Here is a 20,869-nt window from a genome sequence, read left to right as displayed (position 1 = left end):
GGGGTCCGTGGCTTGGTATTGGAAAAACAAGGGGTCCGCAGTACTTAGCTAATTGGGAACCAGTGGTCTATGTGGAACCAAATCATACATGTTTCGAAAGGTATTCATTACAAATGTCCATACAGATAGTTAATAATTTTACTTGGTCATAGGCTGTCAAGTAAAGAAAAGAAAAGTTCACAAAAGTTTTGTGAACCGCCCAGAGAGCTTCGGCTATTGGGCAGTATAGAAATGTAATAAATAAATAAATACTACAGGTGGTGACTATCACGCCCCCCCCCCTTTAGCCCACTGGCCCAGCGAGTAAACCTTACTGAAAGGGTGAGGAGGTGGGGGGGGGCGGATAACGGGGCTCGGTGGGGGCTCTCAGCGGGGTTTGCTTCCAGCAACACACGAGGTTTTTGTTTTTCCAGGTTCCATCCAGGCTGACTTTCCTAATTCGGGGGGCTCTTCCCCAAAGAGGGGGGGGCAAACGACAACTAAGTACTCAAACGACCCCCGTATCTTTAGAAGCATTTCCGCAGCCGGGGGTGGGGGGACGGGGGACACCACTGCACGGAAGCTCCTGCCGCAGCCCACCCGTCCGCCCACCCGCGGAGGCGGAAGCTGCTGCTTCCCCCGGCCCGGCGGCTCTGCAGGCCGAGGCCGGCGCGGAACCTTCAGCGCGCAGCTCGGTGGCGAGCGGGGGAAGGCTTTCCCGGCAGGGCCGCTCGCCCGGCTGCCTGTCAGGGGCGGCGTCTGCGCCGGCAGTCAGTCATGGCGGTGGACATCACGCTGCTCTTCAAAGCCAGCGTGAAGACGGTGAAGACCCGCAACAAGGCGCTGGGGGTGCCGCTGGGCGGGGGCAGCAGCGACGGCTCCCGCGACGACACCCTCCTGCTGAAGCGCAGCAGCCCCCGGTGCAAAGGCGACTTCTCCGGCCGGGCCCGGGAGGTGGTGAGTGGCGGAGGCGGAGGACGGAGGGAGGCAGGGAGGGGCGGGGCCGGGGCCTACCGGGGTCGCCACCCCGACGGGGAGCTCAGGGCAGGGATCCATGCATAGACTTCAGCCTGAGCTGCTGGCGAAGCTTTGGCAAGGGGCGCGCGGGGCTGCGCTCCCGGCCGGGCGGCTCCTCCTCCTCCTCCTTTTGAAACAAACCTCCTTGAAATGGACGAGTTAAGCTCCCAAGAAATCCGTTGAACTCCATTGGACCTTATTCCAGAATGAGCATGCTGAGCATCGGGTTGCGATTCTAGTTCTGCCTACTTAGGAAAAAAATACTCGTGGATTCGTGGTGCTCCGCGGCAGCCACGTTCAGAGGCAGCGTGCGCGGAAAATGACGCGGCGGCGGACGCGGAGCGGGTGGAAGCTGTCGTGGCCTTCTGCCACCCTTTGCCATATTTGCAGAAGGGTCTGGTTGGTCACTGTGAGGAGCGGAATACTGAGCCACATAGACCTTCGGTTTGGTACTGCGCGGCTGTCAAGTTCTCGTCACTTGTTAGGATTGGGGCTGCAAAGCTGTGGATCCTGGGCAGACACGCTTTGCTACAAGTTGCATAGCTCCGTCCCATCGAAATCCTGGACAAGTTTAGAATCAAGATGTCTCTTTAGTCCCTAGAGGCAAGTGCTTGAGATCTAAACTGACGTGTGCTGGGATTCCCAACTTCCTATCAGGCTCTCATGTTCTCTGAGTTGAAAAACCTTTCCCCCTTATCTCAGATGTCAGTGTGAATGTCCTTATTCAGTTGTGAAGAAAGGGTGTTCTGTACATGTGTAAAGTATTATATTATATTCCCATAAAAGCATGCATTGAAAAGAGGTGTTGAAGTTCAGCTCTGTCACAAACTAAGCCCTATGCACAGAAGTTGCCAGGTTGTAAAGGTCTGTTGGCGTTTGTGAATCTGCTCCTTCCTTCTATTTTTTAATTTGTGACTTTGTGCAATCCTATACATAGTATGGACATTTTGTCCAAATGTGACTAGCAGTGCAATCCTACACTTACATTCAGAAGTACTCCCATGAAAGTGGACATAGGGCTGCGCCTACAGCACTTTGTAAATTAGCATTGTTTTCCTGAACGAGAACAACATTCCTCCTTGAAACCATTCTTTCTCAATTCCTGGAGTGCAAATATTGTACCTACCTAATGAAATATTATGATTATCATAGTAGGCACTTTGATGAATGGTTAAGCTTATCTTTAGTAATTTATGCCATGTTGCTAAACCTGTCTACTCAGAAGATAATCACTTTGATTATCTTCTGTGTAGTAACTATGTTTAGAGATGGCCTCTTGGGGAGATTGCAAGGCCTGGCAGGATGCTGAACTTGTTCTTTCAACTACAAGTAATGAGGCCTGTAAAATGTATGATGCTACACTGACTCAGGCCTTAGCTAGACCTAAGGTTTATCCCGGGGCCGTCCCGGGGTTGTCCCTGCCTGCTCTTGGGACATTCTGTGTGTCATTTACATTAACAGGGATGACCCCAGGATGATCCCGGGATAAACCTTAGGTCTAGCTAAGGCCTCTGTAAGTGACTTGGAAAAATGGTAAAAGTCTAAGAGGAATTGAAGAATCTCTCTTGAACTTACTAGTATCTGCTCCTAGTTTTTTAATGGGCCATGTGATTGCCAATGGTTTGGTTCTGATTGGTACTGGGAGTTCAGTGCAGCTAGACAGGAAACTAGATAATGCAAGAAAAAAATGGTGGCACTTTCACATTGACTGAGTGGGAGAAATTACATGTGTCTGCAATAGAACTCTTTGCTAATGGGAAGCTCTCTAGAGCTTGTGAGACGTGGGATCAAATTCTACAGAACCACGCTACTTATTTGCTCACCCTAAGATTTGCCCATAATACTTACTTTTACTTGGGAAAGCAGACACAAATGAGAGACTCCATTGCCCGTGTTTATCCTCACTGGACACCAGATATCCGTCTTAGTAGCTACATAGAAGGCATGTACTCCTTTGGATTGATGGAAACCAATTTCTTTGATCGTGCTGAGAAGCTATTAACCAGACAGATGTGTGGCCTGTGCACACCTTAGCTTATGTGAATGAAATGAAAGCAGATCTGAAGAGTGGGCTGGCATTTATGAAGCAAACTGAAAAGGAACGATAGTGCTTGCTTGCCGTAATTACTGGCACTGGACTTTGTATTTTATTGAAAAGGGTGACTATGAGGCTGCTTTGACCATTTATGACACTCATATTGCTCCCAGGTGCCAACTAAGTGGGACCATGCTGGATGTTGTCAACAATTGCTCCATGTTATATTGGCTTCAGTTAGAAGGTGTGAAGGTGGGTGACAGGTGGAAAGGAGTACACCAGCTGACGAGCATGCTAGGGATCACATCCTGATCTTCAATGTTGCTCCCATTCATTAGGGGCCCAGGATCTTCATTACGGGCCCTGGACCATAAAACAGCTTATGAACAGCTTATGACGGGTGAGGTGCCGGACGACTGGAGGAGGGCTAACATTGTCCCTATCTTAAAGGACAAAAAGGAGGAACCTGGGAACTACAGACCAGTCAGTCTGACATCCATCCCTGGGAAAATTCTGGAGCAGATTATAAAGAAGTCAATCTGTAAACACCTTGAAATCAATGCGGTGATCACTAGAAGCCAACGTGGATTTGTCAGGAACAAATCCTGTCAGACTAATTTGATCTCATTTTTTGATCAGGTAACCTCCCTTGTGGACTGTGGGAATGTTGTGGACGTTATATATTTTGACTTCAGCAAAGCTTTTGACAAAATGCCCCATGATATCCTGATTAACAAACTAGCTAAAAGTGGGCTACATGGAACAACTATTAGGTGGATTCACAGTTGGCTACAAAATCAGACTCAAAGAGTGCTTATCAACGGAACCTTCTCAAACTGGGGGGAGGTAACGAGTGGGGTACCACAGGGCTCAGTCCTGGGCCCAGTGCTCTTCAACATTTTTATTAACGATTTGGATGAGGAGGTGCAGGGAACACTTATCAAATTTGCAGATGACACAGAATTGGGTGAAGATAGCTAATACCCTGGAAGACAGAAACAAACTTCAAAGTGATCGTGATAGGCTGGAGTGCTGGGCTGAAAACAACAGAATGAAATTTAATAGGGATAAATGCCAAGTTCTTTATCTAGGAAATAGAAACCAAATGCACAGTTACAAGATGAGGGATACTTGGCTCAGCGATACTACAAACGAGAAGGATCTTGGAATTGTTGTGGATCACAAGCTGAATATGAGCCAACAGTGCGATATGACTGCAAGAAAGGCAAATGCTATTTTGGGCTGCATTAATAGAAGTATAGCTTCCAAATCACGTGAGAGGTACTGGTTCCTCCCTATTCAGCTCTGGTTAGGCCTCATCTAGAGTATTGCGCCCAGTTCTGGGCTCCACAATTCAAGAAGGACACAGACAAGCTGGAGCGTGTTCAGAGGAGGGCACCCAGAATGATGAGGGGTCTGGAAATAAAGCCCTATGAAGAGAGACTGAAACAACCGGGCATGTTTAGCCTGGAGAAGAGAAAATTGAGGGGAGACATTATAGCACTCTTCAAATACTTAAAAGGTTGTCACACAGAGGAGGGCGAGGATCTCTTCTCGATCATCCAAAGTGCAGGACATGGAATAACAAGCTCAAGTTACAGGAAAAAAATTTTTTACTTCATAAATCTAAATTTCCCGGCTTAAATTTCTCCAAAATTTAAGCTTTGCAGGCTGTCCAAAATCAAAAACCTACTATGGCAGCGACGACGCCCAACAGGGAGCAAACAAACGCTCCGTTGGCCAGGCCTCATACCCCACCGCTCTCCTTATCAGCGGCGAGAGAGGCGCCTCCCACGCCTGGGAGAACAGCGACCAAATTAATAGCAAAAAAGCTAGTGAAAGGAGCAAGGGCAGCAAAGGCCCCAGATGCTCAAAAGAAAAAGAAAAAGAAGACCAGCCATCATCAGCAATCAACCCAACAGGAGGGTCGATCAATACCGATCACCTTAACTTCCTCGACATCGAGGGCCGACATTCGAAATTCCCCCTCGACATCGAGGGCAGACATCGTGACTCACCTATCCACAGCGAGAAGACGCTCTCCATCGGTATCGAGAATACCAATTGCACCCCGCCCCTCGACAGCGAGAGCGGATGCAAGACATTCTCCCTCGGCACCGGGAGTATCTATCGTGCCTCGCCCATCGACATCGAGGACACACACTGCACAATCTCCGGCGACATCGAGGATCCAGACCGCGCAATCCCCATCGACATCGAGGACGGGCAACATACCTCCTCTATCGACATCGAGAGTAGACAATGCACCCTCGCCCTTGACACCTAGGAACGATGCTGTACCATCTGTCTCCATTTCGGAGGGTGAAATAAGGGACTCACCCCAGAGACAAGTCCCCATGCAACTTAGCCCTCATGCAGCTCCTATACCGAGACTGCCACAGGAAAGACAAGGACGCTCTCAACAATACCACCGACGGGAATCCCCAGACTCTATCCGCTCTACAATACCGAGAGATCGATACCGATCACGTTCCCCCTTCTCGGATAGGGACAGACGCTCCGACATCTCATCCCAATACTATGAGGAACCCCGTCGACATCGACACCACGACAATTATTACCAATATACCTCTTCTCCACGGAGACCACGACAACAAACCTTCGCACACTCACAACAATCTACATCGATACCGTACTCAGCACCGAGACAAGACATTGAATCAATCCAATATACACGCAATCTGCCTGCTATATCAGCATCGCGGGAAGGGGAACAAGAGCAAAACGATGAGCAGTACCTTGCATTACAAGTAGCTTCTCCGTGCTCGCTAACGGATGACTACCAATCCGATTCAGCCTCTTATTCCTCTATTGCGCCCTCTACCGCTTCTCCAGATGGAATAGTAGCACCACACAAGCCACTTTCACCACCCGAAGATCTCGCTCACTTCTCAGACCAGATCCAATGCATGGCACAATCCCTGGGTCTACAGATATCACAACCATTACAAGCGTTAGATGACCCAATATTTGATGTCATAAATACAGAATCGGCTTTACCAATAGTCATTCCTTTTGCACCAACACTTTTACAGACAATCCAACAATCTTTGAAACAACCTGCATCAAAGAAGTTGGAAAATATGTATAAAGTTCTAGAGAAAGATGCGGAATTCATCTTTTGTCACCTGCAACCAAACTCGATTATTGTTGAGTCAGCACAAGGGCGCTCTCAACGTATCCACTCAGCACCAGTGGATAAAGAAGGCAGACGACTAGACCTCATGGGAAGGAGGTTCTATTCATCAGCCTCACTGAGCCTAAAAGTATCAAACTATCAAGCCACCATGGCGAGGTATCAAGTTTTCTTACTTGATAAGATCGCCTCACTTTGCAACAACTTAAGTGATGATCAGAGAGAACTTGCCCGAGTCTTTACAGATGAGGCAGTAAGACTTGCTAAACAGCAAATTAACACCTCAAAGCATCAGACTGATTGTGGCTCAAAGGTAATGGTTGGTGCCATCGCACTCCGTCGCCATGCATGGCTCAGATCGACGGCACTATCACAAGAAGCAAAAACCCGCAACGAAGACCTCCCATTCGATGGGGAGGGATTATTTAATTCCAAGACCGATGAGTCCATGGACTCGGTACAGAAGGCCAGGACAACGGCTAGAAAAATGGGACTAACTTTTCCTACTCAACAGTTCAAGCAAAGACGTTGGTATAGACAGCCACAAGTTCAATACCAAAGATACCAAAATGATCGCCCCAGGTTCCAACAAGGACGCTTTGAGCAGCAACAAATACAACAACAGAAACCAAATGGGGCCAATTTCCCTCTTCACGAAACCGGTTTCAAAGACGCAAAACTGACTTCAATAACAAACAGCGGCTTTGACTGGACAGTCAAAACCATCACCCCATTCGACCAACACCTATCCAAATTCCTCTCAACATGGACATACATCACATCAGACAGATGGGTACTTTCCATAATTGCACAGGGATATCGAATAGAATTCGACACACTACCACCATCCGGCATCCTTCGAGCCACAACCCCCTCAACACCACTAAAGCAAGAGGTTCTATCCCTCTTAGCAAAGGGAGCCATCATCAAAATACCAAATACATCAGGGATTTTACTCCCGCTATTTCACTGTACCAAAAAAGGATGGCGGCCTACGTCCTATTTTAGACTTAAGAGATTTAAACACTTACATAACCCCAAAACAATTCAGAATTGTCTCCCTAGCCAACATACTACCACTGCTCTCAGATCACGCCTGGTTCGCATCCATAGACCTGAAAGATGCGTACTTTCATATCAACATACATGCCCAAAGTCAACAGTACTTAAGATTTCTCATAGGACAACAGGCATTCCAATTCACAGTGCTACCATTTGGCCTGTCCACAGCACCACGCATGTTCACGAAGTGCATGGCTGTAGTATGTGCCTACCTACGACAGCAAAGAATCCAGGTCTACCCTTACATAGATGACTGGCTGATAGTCGCACAATCCCGCCAGTCGTTAGTTCACAACCTAAACACCATACAACTCTTACTTCAAGATTTAGGTCTTCACATAAACAAAGAAAAGTCTTGCATAACCCCAACAAGATCCATAAAATTCATAGGAGCAATCCTCAATGCAGATCTATGCAGAGCATTCCTTCCCTTAGACAGGGCAACAACCATCATCAACCTAGCAAAAACAATAAGAGGATGAAGCAAACAAAAGGCCATCACCATCCAAAGAATGTTAGGACTGATGGCATCCACCACTATGGTGATAAGACTTGCACGTCTGAAAATGCGAAGAATGCAACTCTGGTTCACAAGAGTATTCAATCCAAAGCAAAACGCAAGGCGAATCACGCTTCACGTACCACCAGAAGTGGCAAGGTCGCTACTATGGTGGATGTCACGCCACAATCTATTAACAGGAGTCCCCTTCCACCCTTCAGAACCTTCGGGCGTCATAACAACCGATGCCTCAACGGTGGGGTGGGGAGCTCACTACAAGAACCTCACAGTACAAGGACGCTGGACTGGCAAGGACAAACGCAGACACATCAATATGCTAGAACTACTTGCAGTTCAAAAAGCACTGAAGGCGTTCCAAACACAACTTTACCACCAGCATATTCAAGTAACATCAGACAATACAACCGTAGTTTTTCACCTGAACAAGCAAGGTGGAACCAGATCAAGACCACTAGTTCTGCTCACCATCCAAATATTAGAATGGTGCAATGCTCGTCGCATCACCATTACCGCAATTCACATTGCAGGAGAGCACAACCAACTTGCAGACCAACTCAGCAGAACCATGACATCTGCACACGAATGGCAAATTCACCCAGACGTCATTCAGAACGTATTCGACAGATGGGGTACCCCATCCATCGACCTTTTTGCCACAACTGGCAACAGCGTCTGCAACCAATTCTGTACCAAAGCAGGAACAGGACACGAATCGATGGGAGACGCTTTTCTCCGCAAATGGAGCACAGACTTCTTTTACCTGTACCCACCAGTTCCTCTGCTAACAAGGATACTGGCAAAGATAATAACAGACAACACCAATTGCATCGTCTTAGCCCCATGATGGCCCAGGCAACCATGGTTTGCCCCTCTCCTAGACAGATCTCAGGGGAGATTCTTCCAGCTACCAACGAGAATAGATCTGCTTTACCAGAGCCAGGGTCAAGTCCACCACCCAGACCTGGACTCTCTGCATCTGACAGCCTGGAGGCTAATGCCTATATGAACCAGGATTCTTACGCACCTGAACTACAAGCCATCCTGGACGCGGCCCTAAAACCGTCAACAAGACTTTCTTACAAGAGGAAATGGGAAGCCTTTTCAAGGTTTGCCATAACGAAAGACTCTGACCCACGAAAATGCAGTATAAATATAGTTTTATTGTTTTTATTACAATTAGTTCAAAGAAACCTCAAATATTCATCAATAAGAGTTTACCTGGCTGCAATTACTGCATACCATGATAACTTGAACGGATGTTCCATATTTGCATCCAGTGGTCCAAAAGTTTTTAAGGGGCCTTCATAACTTACATCCCCCTGTTAAATCCCCTGTTCCTCCATGGAGTCTATCAGTTGTACTCCATGCCCTGTTAACCAAACCGTTTGCGCCGTTGGCCACAGTTGATTTGAGGTTGCTAACACTCAAACTTGTTTTCCTCATCGCAATCACCACTGCTAGAAGAGTAGGTGAATTGGCAGCACTCAGAATTGACGAACCGTACCTAACATTCCATCAAGATAAGGTCATGTTGCGTCCAGATAGTCAATTCCTCCCAAAGGTCGTGTCATCGTTTCATGTAAATCAGGACATCATTCTTCCAGCTTTCTTCCCAGCTCCTACATCAGACATTGAAAGATCACTTCACATGCTCAATGTTAGACGAGCGCTGGCATTTTACAAGTCTCGCACAGACACCATCCGTAAATCACAGCGACTCTTCATCTGCCATAGTGGGCCTCGGAGAGGTCTGCCTGCATCAAAACAGAGAATATCATCGTGGATAGTTCAGACCATATCTCTGGCTTATGAACTAGCAGGCATGACACCCCCAACATGTGTCAAAGCCCATTCCCCCAGAGCAGTCGCAACATCTACTGCATTCAATAAGGGCGTCTCAGTCACAGAACTATGCAGAGCTGCGACATGGTCAAAGGCTACAACCTCTATTTGGCATTACAGACTCGATACGAGAGCTAGAGCCGACTGTACATTTGGAAGAGCAGTCCTGTCATCAATCCTGCACTGACACCTACCCACCTCTGGTAAGTCAGCTTGCTAATCGCCCATATGTGTGACGCACAGAGACCACGAAGAAGAAATGCAAGTTGCTTACCTGTAACTGTAGTTCTTTGAGTGGTCATCTGTGCAGTCACACAACTTGCAGTCACACAACCCACCCACCGTCCCCGCTTCGGTGTGGTGCTACAATATATAAAACAATTCCTCCTCGGTACCGAGGCTAAGGTCTCAGGAGAACTGAGGAGCTGGGCGGGAACCCTCCTAGACATGCACACTAGGGAGTGGGGGAGGGTTCCCGCCAAAAAGCTCAGCTTTAGAAGTTTCCCGACAGTAGCTCCGTGCAGGCGCAGAGCCCATATGTGTGATGCACAGATGACCACTCGAAGAACTACAGTTACAGGTAAGCAACTTGCATTTATTTCTGCTTAGTTGTGTCATTTGCTATCAAAGTGAGACTTGGCTTTGCAATAAAATTATAATGGAAGTGCTTACTGAAGCTACAAATTCAACTTCAAATTTTAATCTATATTTGTGTTTATATATGGTCCATTTCTCCTATTACCAGGCAGTGTAACTTGTAAATTTAAACCTAGATTTAGGGCGCAATCCTAAATTTAGGGTGCAATCCTAAATCCTGGATTGCTGCCAGCTAGATGGGAGCCTCCAAGCTTGGAGGTTTCCAAGTATCCTGTGCCTTGCCAGGGTGCTGCTGGCGTGGTGGGAGGAGCAGCAGAGGCCATTTCCCCTCTTCCTCATCCTTTGCATTACACCACCCCCACCCCCAATGGGCCTCTTAGCCTCTCTAGAGGAGTTGCTCTATCCTGTGGCTGGAGAAGCCACAGGATAGAGTGGATCCTGGCCTCTCCTCTCCTCCCCAGCCACTGGAACACCCCCTATTTGATCTCTGTCATGTCATCTGAGGTCACTTTTCCAAGCTCAGAAAGCAGGCACTGCAGTTCTTTCTGCAGCGTCTGTGGGGAGAGGGTTCGGATTTCTGAGCCCCCTTCACAAAGTCATAGGAGTGTCTGCATCTTTGGGAATGGAGAATGGAAAACCCTATGTTCCAGGGACCATAGGATTGCTCCGTCCAAGGCTTTTAAAAGTGTTCTGTATTTAATATTAGATATGTCTACATAGTTGGCTAACTATAAAAATGAAAGGAAAGGTAGCCATGTTGCCCATAAGAAAAAATAAAAATCTTTATTAGTGCAATGCCTTTACCAGGCCAATCAAAAGATCACAAAAATGTGCAAACATTCTTCGGGAAAAATGTTACAAAAAGTGGGGGCAGGGATGGGGAGAAAAAAAAGCTGACTCACAGTGAGTGCATGATGGCAATCTTGAAATGGAACGGGGGAAGAAGAGTCAGCAGACATTTAAATAGTGACAATTTCACTTGGAGCTCCCCCAGGACCGTTGGTCCCCCATTTTTGTAACTATACAATTCCACAGTTATTGAGAAATGTTTCCATCTTGGGTGAAGCACACATGCTCCCTGGAGATGATTTCTCTGAAGAGAAAGGCAACACTCTATGCATTTCTGTACATTGAGAAAAAGAAAATCCCCCTTGGCAGTAGAGAATGGCAACCTTCTAGCCACGTGGAGAGAGGGAATCCTTGCTCGTATTTCTGATCAGCGTTTCCTCCCATTAGTACAAAAAGGCTTCCTTTCTCTACTGCTGGGAAACCTCACTCTTATTTCCGATGTGGGGTTTCCTCTCCTTGTGCTAGAGAGAGCCTGCTTTGAGGGTCTCTGCAGATGAGATGGTGACCTTCTATGGGCCAGAAGTTTTCCACCCCTGCTATACAGGGATCAGTGCATAGAGGATCTCAGCCTAGTAATGCAAATGTATACATGTCTGCTCAGAAGTAAGGCCCATTGAATACAATGGTATGTATTCTCAGGTAAGTATTTATGTGTGGTAGTTTTCTAGCAAATCATGTTAGATTTCAAACACTGTCTTACCCATACTGTGCACAAACTGTTCACGTGACATACTGTTTGTAATTCTTTCTTTCTTGTCATATGTCAAGTCGGACTTTTCTCATCAGCTGTCATATGTAAACTCATGGCCACAGTTTTTTAGCTCACCATGAAATTGAGACCCACCCCCCTTTCCTTATGCCCTGTTCAGAGTTGTAATTATTTTATAAAGCTTGAACTGATAACACTGACTAACACGACGCCCAACAAGATGATAACCGCCCAGAGAGCTTCGGCTGTTGGGCGGTATAGAAATGCAATAAGTAAATAAATAAATAAATAAATAAATTGCAAGTTCAACAAGACTAGATTCCATGTCCATTTTTGATGTAGTAAAGTTATCAAAACATAATTTGATAACCTCCTTTGTGACTATTTTACTCTTCCGTATTGACGTCTGATATTTTCCTTGTCAGGGAGCCAGTTTTCCATGTCAAAATCAATGTGGGAATTAGATCAATTGTAAAGAAGCTGCATCGTTGTTAGCGTAAACCAGAACTATTATCAGCACAAGTATTGTCAGGTATTATTTTGATGGTCTCAATTTGCAGAGCAGAGGAACTAAGATAATGCAACATACTTTGCTTTAAGTTTGCAAAGTCTAATTGTTGTACGAGTACTGCAAAATAGTGGATTTTGTGTTAATTATCTATATTTATTAGAGAAATTAATGCTTATTCGGAGTCTGGGAACTTTAAATGGCCTCATCTTTCAGTTCATTATTTGAATGTCAAGATAGTTCTACACACTGGGTTCATAGCTGAGATCATAATAAGTTATTCTCACATTCTTCATTTAACAATTTAAATAATTTTAAATAACATTGTTATTGGTGTAGTTTACATAGTGTTTGCACACATCTATTTTATTTATTGGAATATTTCCCATATCACACATTTAAATTCAAGAATAATTGATTCTGATATAATCATTAAAATAAAACTTTTGAAGGCCTTTTTCTTTATTGAGGGGAAATGGCCCAGAAATCATATGAAAAGTTATATTTATGTCAGAAACTAATTAAAAAATAAAAGAGCATGCCTGGTTTAATAGTAGATTAAGTTTCAGACCAGCTAATAGTCCCTTGGGGACTGCTTTTGAAGTCAGCCAAACACCAATGTGTGTGCAAGGCAAGCATTAGAAATGCTAAGTTCTGACCTGTAGGTTTTTTTTTTTACTAGCTTGGATATATTAAAGGTGAGGTTTGGATAAGCAGGATTATTACAGCCATGATTTATGTCTCTGAAGTGTCATTAAAATAAAATTTCTCACAGTTTAGTGAGAGACACTGCTAATATAACATAACATAACATAAGGGTAACAATGTCCTATACTTTTCCTTTTGAAAGTATGTGCAGTGTACACAGAATTGTATTTGTTTGTTTACTTAATTATACTCAAGGTAAACTTTTGTAAAAAAAGAAAGAAGGAAAAAAGACCCATCTGCACTACAAATAGTTTTTAAAAACTATTTTTAATTCTGTTCAACTGCCACAGCTCTTAAACAAACTTCCCTTTTTCCATGCATAGGGTTGCCATTTTTTTACTGACTCTGTTTCTGTGTCGTTAACACATTCTTTTAGGAGGTTCATTTTTTTCTTGCGTGGATATGAGTGGCAGAAAAATCTTCCTCAGAGGTTATCCTCTGGGTGCCCCTGCCATTAGAGATGAGTGAGGTGGCTACCAGAGAGAGGGAGTTCTTATGGATGTGCCCAAACTATTGAACTTCCTTTGTAGCCATGTTCACCTGGTGCCTTGGTATGTATCAGGCTCCAGGCCTTTAAAAAAACCCAACAAGCCATCAAATCAGAGGCATTTAACAAGGGTAACCATGTTCAGAAATTATGAGTATTTTTTGCACTGAAATGTAGAAAATTCTGTTCCAAGGAAAAAAGAAATTCTGTTACAAGAAAACTCCACCCGGTTTGGTACCCACAGCTGATTATACAAGAAAATATAATATCCATAGTTCTGTATGCTTTGTTTTCAGTTTCTTGCTTTATTCTAAATTTGCTCTTTGAATGTTTATACCACTTGGTTTTCTTTGTAACCTTACCTCTTGCAAAAGAAATGATGCAGTAGCAGGAGAGGTGTGACTCAGTGATGGCTGCCTAGACGGCATGATTCAGGGAAGTGCAGGTCATAGAAGATGGGCAGAGCACTGGGGCCTTTTACAGGCCCTGGCTGTGTGTTTTGTTACCTGAGGGGTTAGTAACTCAAGGTAAATGGATTATGAATTTATTGTTAGATGCCAACTTCTTTGCAAACATCTCTGCTGACACATGGCAAGCCACCAGTTCGAGTAAGAGGCAGAATTATGATAGAATGAAAGCCGGTGGTGGTGAAGTAGATCCGGGATCTAGGGCTACGCATCTATTTTGTAATGTGGGTCTTAGAATAACTAGTCTGCTCATTTAATTCATGTAGAATAACTAGTCCTGTTGAGTTATTTTTGTTTCTGCAGCTAAATTACATAATTAGTTCAAAGCAATCATGCATTTGGGTTATTTTTATGTATTGAAAGGATTATTATGAAATTTCCATGCAGTTCTCTTAGAAGTTAATTTTATTGAGTGTTAAGATGGAGGGGGCTGATGGAGACAAAGTAAATGCTAGATTCTTCCACTTTTAACTGTTAGTTAATAATGTTTCCTGGGAACTTCATTACAGTTTTTGTTCTTGAGTTAGCTGCATCTTGATTGTGATGGGGGGTGGGGGGGATGGGAGCCAAATATGGGCATGTTCTAACTGCTGTCTTTACACTGGATGTAGGATTACGTGGTTCCCTCCTTTATAATAGCTCCCTCACTTTTGAGGTAATAACAAACAACTGAGGACAGCAAAGTTAACATGAAAGAGAAGCATGAAAACAATTTAATGATTAGCACCGAAACGAATATTTAATTAAAATAAAAGCCATGCCTAAAAGCTCTAATGCTGACTTTTGGAAACCGAACCATGCTGTGGTATTTGGAGAGCCCAATGTCCTGTACAGTAGATATTCCAAATTGCTTGGGAACTGGAGCTTACATTTGCAAACTTGGAATGTCCTGCAGATAATTAAGTTGTGGTCAGACTTTAGAAAAATACAAAGTTCTCGAACTATGATTTTATAAACATGCTGCAATAACATTTCTTTATATTTAACAGTTTCGTATAGAAAGCTGATACTCTCACAAGGCATTGATTAAAGGTAAAACATCAAGAAAGGAAAAATATTAAATTAAAACTTCAGTAAGGATGTTGACAGTTGGCTTGTAATATTAAACAGATGTGCATGTTCTTGGGATAGTCTTCTTTCAAAACCTTGTTGCCAAGATTAAAAAAAAATAGAGAGACTGCTACATGATTTTTTATTAATGTTCCCTTTTACTTTAGACCCTCTGTTGCTCCAGTTGGCTCCTTTTGGATTCTAAGCTGATAATAAGAGACTTGTTCAATTCATGTAAGACAAGAATTTATGAGATAGAATTAATATGGTACCTGCTTTAAAATTCTGACTTTCGCTGTGTGTGTTAAATTCTTGTTTGTGTGGGAGCAGGTCCATTTAGAAAAATGGTGATTGAAGATAACTCATCGCAGAAAATCATTAAGTTTTCTAGCCTGGATTGTAGTTCAATATAGTGCTGCTCTTTTAATTATGAGAAACTAGAAAATGGTGTGATTGATCACAGTTATTCTTGTGGAACTATTGGTATCAACATCAAAATCATTTTGCTTTATATTAATAACTAGCTACCCATGACTTTATTTTAGTTTGATCTTGTTGATGTGGCATCTTTTGCACAAATTTATGCAGAGATACTGAAAAAATAGTTACTCATTTTTTTACATCTGAAGTGAAGGATGGGTAGTATTTGTAAATCAAGATGACTAGTAATCAGATGATTCCTCTTCTGGACCTCTTTCATCTCCCCAGTTTTCACTGAGAGCTCAGATGTTTACAAGACCTGCCCTCAGATTCTACCTGCTCTCATCATGTGTTTCAAGGTAGTACTATCTTATTTCTCCACTAATATACATGATTAGTGGATTTAGAATTGCTAGGCTATAAATATTTTCCTAAGAGTCTAAGACTGGAATCCCAAGAGTTTCTTAAGAGTCACACACAGCTAACCCTCTTCATACCATACTCAGTTTCAAAAGGATTTTCCATGTAAAACACAAGTCTGAAGCCCCTGTAGATTCATGGAGCTAGTTCCACAATCTTTCACACTTTACCCTAAATATGGTGACTAAGGACAATTATAGACACCATCTATCAAGTCATAACTTATCACAGTGACCCGTGGTGGGCTCAGGTCAACAAAAACAAGAAACATACGCTGGGTAGGATTTCAATATTCAGCTCCTGGCCACAGCTTGTTGTGTCGTATAAACCCAGGTGGTGGGGTTGTGTGATGGGTGAACAACACTCACATAACCTATGGTCTCTTATTGGGTTATGGGAGGGTTATTTAACCATCACACCATCTCCACCACCCAGGTTCCAGCTATTGGGCGGTGTAGAAATGTAATAAATAAATAAATAAAATAAAAATGGCCACTAGCATGCACTGCAGCCTACCATTGCCATATGCCACCAGTACGAACCACAGTTTGATCATTTGAACTGGTTCAGTGTGTTGGTGTTTGTTTGTTTTTGGTAATTTCTATCATCCTGCAAAGTGAGAAGTTTGCTACACCCCTGCAGCCCCAGACTTCGGTGTAGATACTGGGATAACATCTCTCAACACCTGGCTAGACATTACAGCCCATTGTTTTATTCTGCTACATGCATGCCATCCTAGCTTACTGCTTGGTAAATAACCATCTGTGTTCACCATATATCCTGTACAATGCATTAAGAAGACTTTATTGAAAGACCAAATGTCATTTTTTTAACTATCATTTTTAATCTGGGCATTTCCTAGTTCAATAACGGTGGATAAGTTGAGCATAGACAACCACAATAATTTTGAATAAAATGAATCTTTTGTGTGTTTCTTTTCTTATTCTTGTATTTGGATGTTTGAACCCATTATACTATGGTACACGTGTGGTTGATAAGATAGTTTGACATATTATCCCTTGCCTGGAAAATTGCAGTAGCAACTTTGGGAATGGACTGTGGATTCATGTGATCTTCTTGAAATTGGGTTTGATGTAAGAAGTAACACACTTCTTAAATCTCTGCGTTCTGAGGATAAATTGTGAAGAATATTGCATTTTATCTGAATTTGAAAAACTGATCTTTATGAATTGTAGACAAGTGGAGGAATACAGGAGAACTGAGATATTTAAACTGCATGCATGCAAGGTCTTAGCTTGTTCATGTATTGCTTTATGTTTCTTGTTTTTGTTGATCTGCCAGTATTACATTGGGGGCAGAGTGAATGCTGCAAGTTGACTGTTTTGTTTGAGGAGCACTTGCAAATGTGTTTAGGTGTGGTGCTTCAAAATGGGGGTTGTGACTCACTTGATTGAATGTTCCTCCATACAAAACAAATCCCTTCCTATAGAAAGCTAGATGATGTGGTGGGGAAGGGTCCAAGCCAAGCCTTCTGCCTGAGATGTCTTCTTTGCATACATAAGAACATAAGAAGTGCCATGCTAGTACAAACAGGGCAGCCCGTTTACTAACAGGGACTGGCCGGCGAGATCACATTACGCCAGTCCTTTTCCAGCTTCATTGGCTGCCGGTCCAGGTCCGGGCCTGATTCAAATTATTATTATTATTATTATTTATTTATTTATATAGCACCATCAATGTACATGGTGCTGTACAGAGTAAAACAGTAAATGGCAAGACTCTGCCGCATAGGCTTACAATCTAATAAGTGCTGGTATTGGCATTTAAAGCTCTAAACAGTTTGGGGCCAGGTTATTTGAAGGAAGGCCTCCTCCCACATGTACCTGCCCGGACCTTAAGATCATCTACAGGGGCCCTTCTCCGTGAGCCCCTGCCAAAGGAAGTGAGGCAGGTGGCTACTAGGAGGAGGGCTTTCTCTGCTGTGGCACCTCAGTTGTGGAATGAGCTCCCCAGAGAGGTCCGCCTGGCACCCACACTGTACTCCTTTCGTCGCCAGCTGGAAGACCTTTTTATTTTCTCAGTATTTTAACACTTAATTTTAACTTAAATTTAAAATTTACTGTTTTAACTCTGTATTTTAATTTTATATCAATTTTGCTACGTGGTTTTTATCCTGGTTGTGCTTTTTATACTGTATTTTGTATTTGTGCTTTTAACCTGTTGGTTGTTTATTGTGGTTTTAATTTTTGTGAACCGCCCAGAGAGCTTCGGCTATTGGGCAGTATAAAAATGTAATAAATAAATAAATAAATGCTGGTGCACACAGGCTTATTGCCTCGAATACTGGAGATAGCACACAACCATCAGGGCTAGTAGCCATTGATAGCCTTTGCCTCCAGGAATTTATCCAACCCCCTTTTAAAGCCATCCAAATGGGTGACCATCACTACATCTTGTGGTAGTGAGTTCCATAATTTAACTATGTGCTGCTAGAGCTATGTGTGAAGAAGTATTTCCTTTTATTTGTCCTGGATATCCCACCAGTTTCATGGGATGACCCCGGGTTCGAGTATTTTGAGAGAGGAAGAAAAATGTCTCCCTATCCACATTCTCCATACCATGCATAATTTTGTGCACCTCTATCATGTCTCCCTTTAGCCTCCTCTTCTCCAAGCTAAACAAACCCAGTTAATGTAACCTTCCTTCATAGTGGAGATGCTCCAGCCCCTTAATTATTTTAGTTGCCCTTTTCTGCACTTTTTCCAGCTTTGTGATATCCTTTTTTAGGTGTGGTGACCAGAACTGTACACAGTATTCTAAGTGTGGTTGCACCATAGGTTTGTATAAGGGCGGTACGATACTGGGCGTTTTATTCTCAATTCCTTTTCTTATAATGCCTAACATGGACTTTGCCTTCTTTACAGCGGCCACACACTGGGTAGACATTTTCATCGAGTTGTCCACCACAATCCCAAGGTCTCTTTCTTGTTCAGTCACCGCCAGCTCAGATCCCATTAGGTTATACTTAAAGTTGGGGTTTTTTGCCCCAAACTTGCTTACATTGAACTGCATCTGCCATTTGGATGCCCACTCTCCCAGCTTGAAGAGATCCCTTTGGAGCTCTTCACAATCCCTTTGTGTTTTAACAACCTTAAATAATTTGGTGTCATCAAACTTGGCCACTTCACTGCTCACACCTAATTCCAGATCATTTATGAACAAGTTGAAAAGAATTGGTCCCAATACCGATCTCTGTGGGACCCCACTATTTACTTCCCTCCATCAGGAGAATTGACCATTTATTCCTACTCTCTGCTTTGTGTTCATTAACCAGTTACTGATCCATAAGAGGACCTCACCTCTTATTCCATGTCTACTAAGTTTATTCAGGGGTCTTTGGTGGAGGACTTTATCCCAAAAGACTTTTGGAAATCCAAGTAAACAGTGTCCACCGGATCACCCTTGTCTACATGTTTGTTGACACTCTCAAAGAATTCTAGTAGATTAGTGAGACAGGACTTGCCTTTGTGGAAGCCATGTTGATTCTTCTTCAGCACAGGAATTGTTTTTTTCATAAGGGAGTATCTCACCTGCAGTCTGAAGTGAAACAACCTGGACAGGCTTATAACTTTTTAGGGTTAGCCAGATGCATAAGAGAATTGGGCTTCTGCACCTTTTAGTATTTGTATAGAAGAGGGTGTTTCAGCAGATGTAACCTTAAGTTTTTTTGCTTCTGTCCACCCTACACTTCAATGAGAACTAGGCCTCTTTGTTTCTAAGCATCAGGAAGGATCCATAAAAATCTGCCTTTTGATATATAATGAAGACTTTCAGCATATCTGGAGGACATGGTTGTCCCATTTTTATCATCACAACAACCTTATGAGCTAAATTAGGTAGGCTGAGAGAATGTGATTGGCCCAGGGTCACACAGTGAGCTTCTAGGTCTCCCGAATCCCTGATCCAAGTCCAATACTAGTCACTATATCACACTGGTACAGTTTTAGTTAAAACTGGTTTGGATAGTGGTTATAAAAAACAAAACAAAAACACCGTTTTTAACTAACAGTACTTCTGCTTTTATTTTTAGGTTGGGCTGCAGTTGGCACTTCTATATACCATGATTGCTGTTATAGATTATTAATTGTTATAAATAACTGAGAAAATGTGTGTGGTTGTATCTATCTGCTATTAGATAGATGGTTCTCATGGTAAAATAAAAGCAAACCATTGCATCTCCCAATATTTATATATGTTGAATGAAAATTTCAGGGTGTTTTTTTTAAAGCAATTTTGAAAATATGCGAGATGTAGCAATTAACCTACATGTACGTATATAATACTAGAAAATGGGCAACTTATTACATTCAAAGACAGGATCTGATAGGCTCAAATTGCTTAAAACATCAGTTATTGAAGATCTACCCTGGGGAATTTAAGAAACCATTTAACAGATGAAAGTACATTTTGAAAAGTTTGACCTTACAGGCAATCATAAAATGAATGCAAACAGTGCTTCTCCCCCTGAAATGTATAGAGCCCATCTGTGTCTAATCCAGTAATTACAGACTGAGTTCAATTACCTTTTCAAACTTGGAGCAGACTGGAGACTAAGCAGTGAATGTGCATGGGGTTTTGTCTAGACCTCAGTTGACCACAGTCTAAAACAGGAATTTATAACTAATTTTATTTTATTTTGTTCAGTTTGGTAGCTCTTAAAAGATTCATTTTACTACTTAGTTATCAGATTTTAAAAGCCTTTACTCATGAGCCCAGTGCATACAAATTACTGGACTTGTGTGTGATCACATATTTAAAAAACAAGTTAGTGAGAGAAAAAGTTCAGAGAAAGATTTAATTAGTTTAGCTCTTTTTCTAATTTTACATCTTTTGTGAGCAGCCAAGATCCCCTCTCAATTCTTCATGGTTTCTTAGGGTTATTTGCTAACACTGGCGTATAATGTGTATTGTATAGTGAATTACATTTTGAAAGAATTATTAACAATAATTTTCAAATGTGCCTTATTACAAACAACAGTGTCCCACTTCCAGCTCGTGTGTGTGTGTTGTCTTTGTGTGGA

At 43.0% G+C, this 20,869-nt stretch overlaps 1 protein-coding gene and 1 pseudogene across 1 annotated transcript in view; both read left to right on the top strand.

Annotated features, from left to right (window-relative positions):
• Positions 1–720: 720 nt before the first annotated feature.
• Positions 721–20,869, top strand: part of STX18 (syntaxin 18) — a 61,401-nt gene continuing 41,252 nt past the window's right edge. Inside the window, exon 1 of the mRNA XM_063135674.1 lies at positions 721–936. Within this exon, the coding sequence (XP_062991744.1) occupies positions 757–936 (180 nt within the window). The 5' untranslated portion in view covers positions 721–756. The remainder of the gene's footprint in view (positions 937–20,869) is intronic.
• LOC134404985 (tetratricopeptide repeat protein 38-like) lies at positions 2,265–5,318 on the top strand (annotated as a pseudogene).

This window comes from Elgaria multicarinata, chromosome 10, assembly GCF_023053635.1.
Source record: "Elgaria multicarinata webbii isolate HBS135686 ecotype San Diego chromosome 10, rElgMul1.1.pri, whole genome shotgun sequence".
Classification (NCBI taxonomy): Eukaryota; Metazoa; Chordata; class Lepidosauria; order Squamata; family Anguidae; genus Elgaria; species Elgaria multicarinata.
Note: the sequence above shows the minus strand (reverse complement) of the source record. Positions and strands in the feature narration are given on the sequence as shown.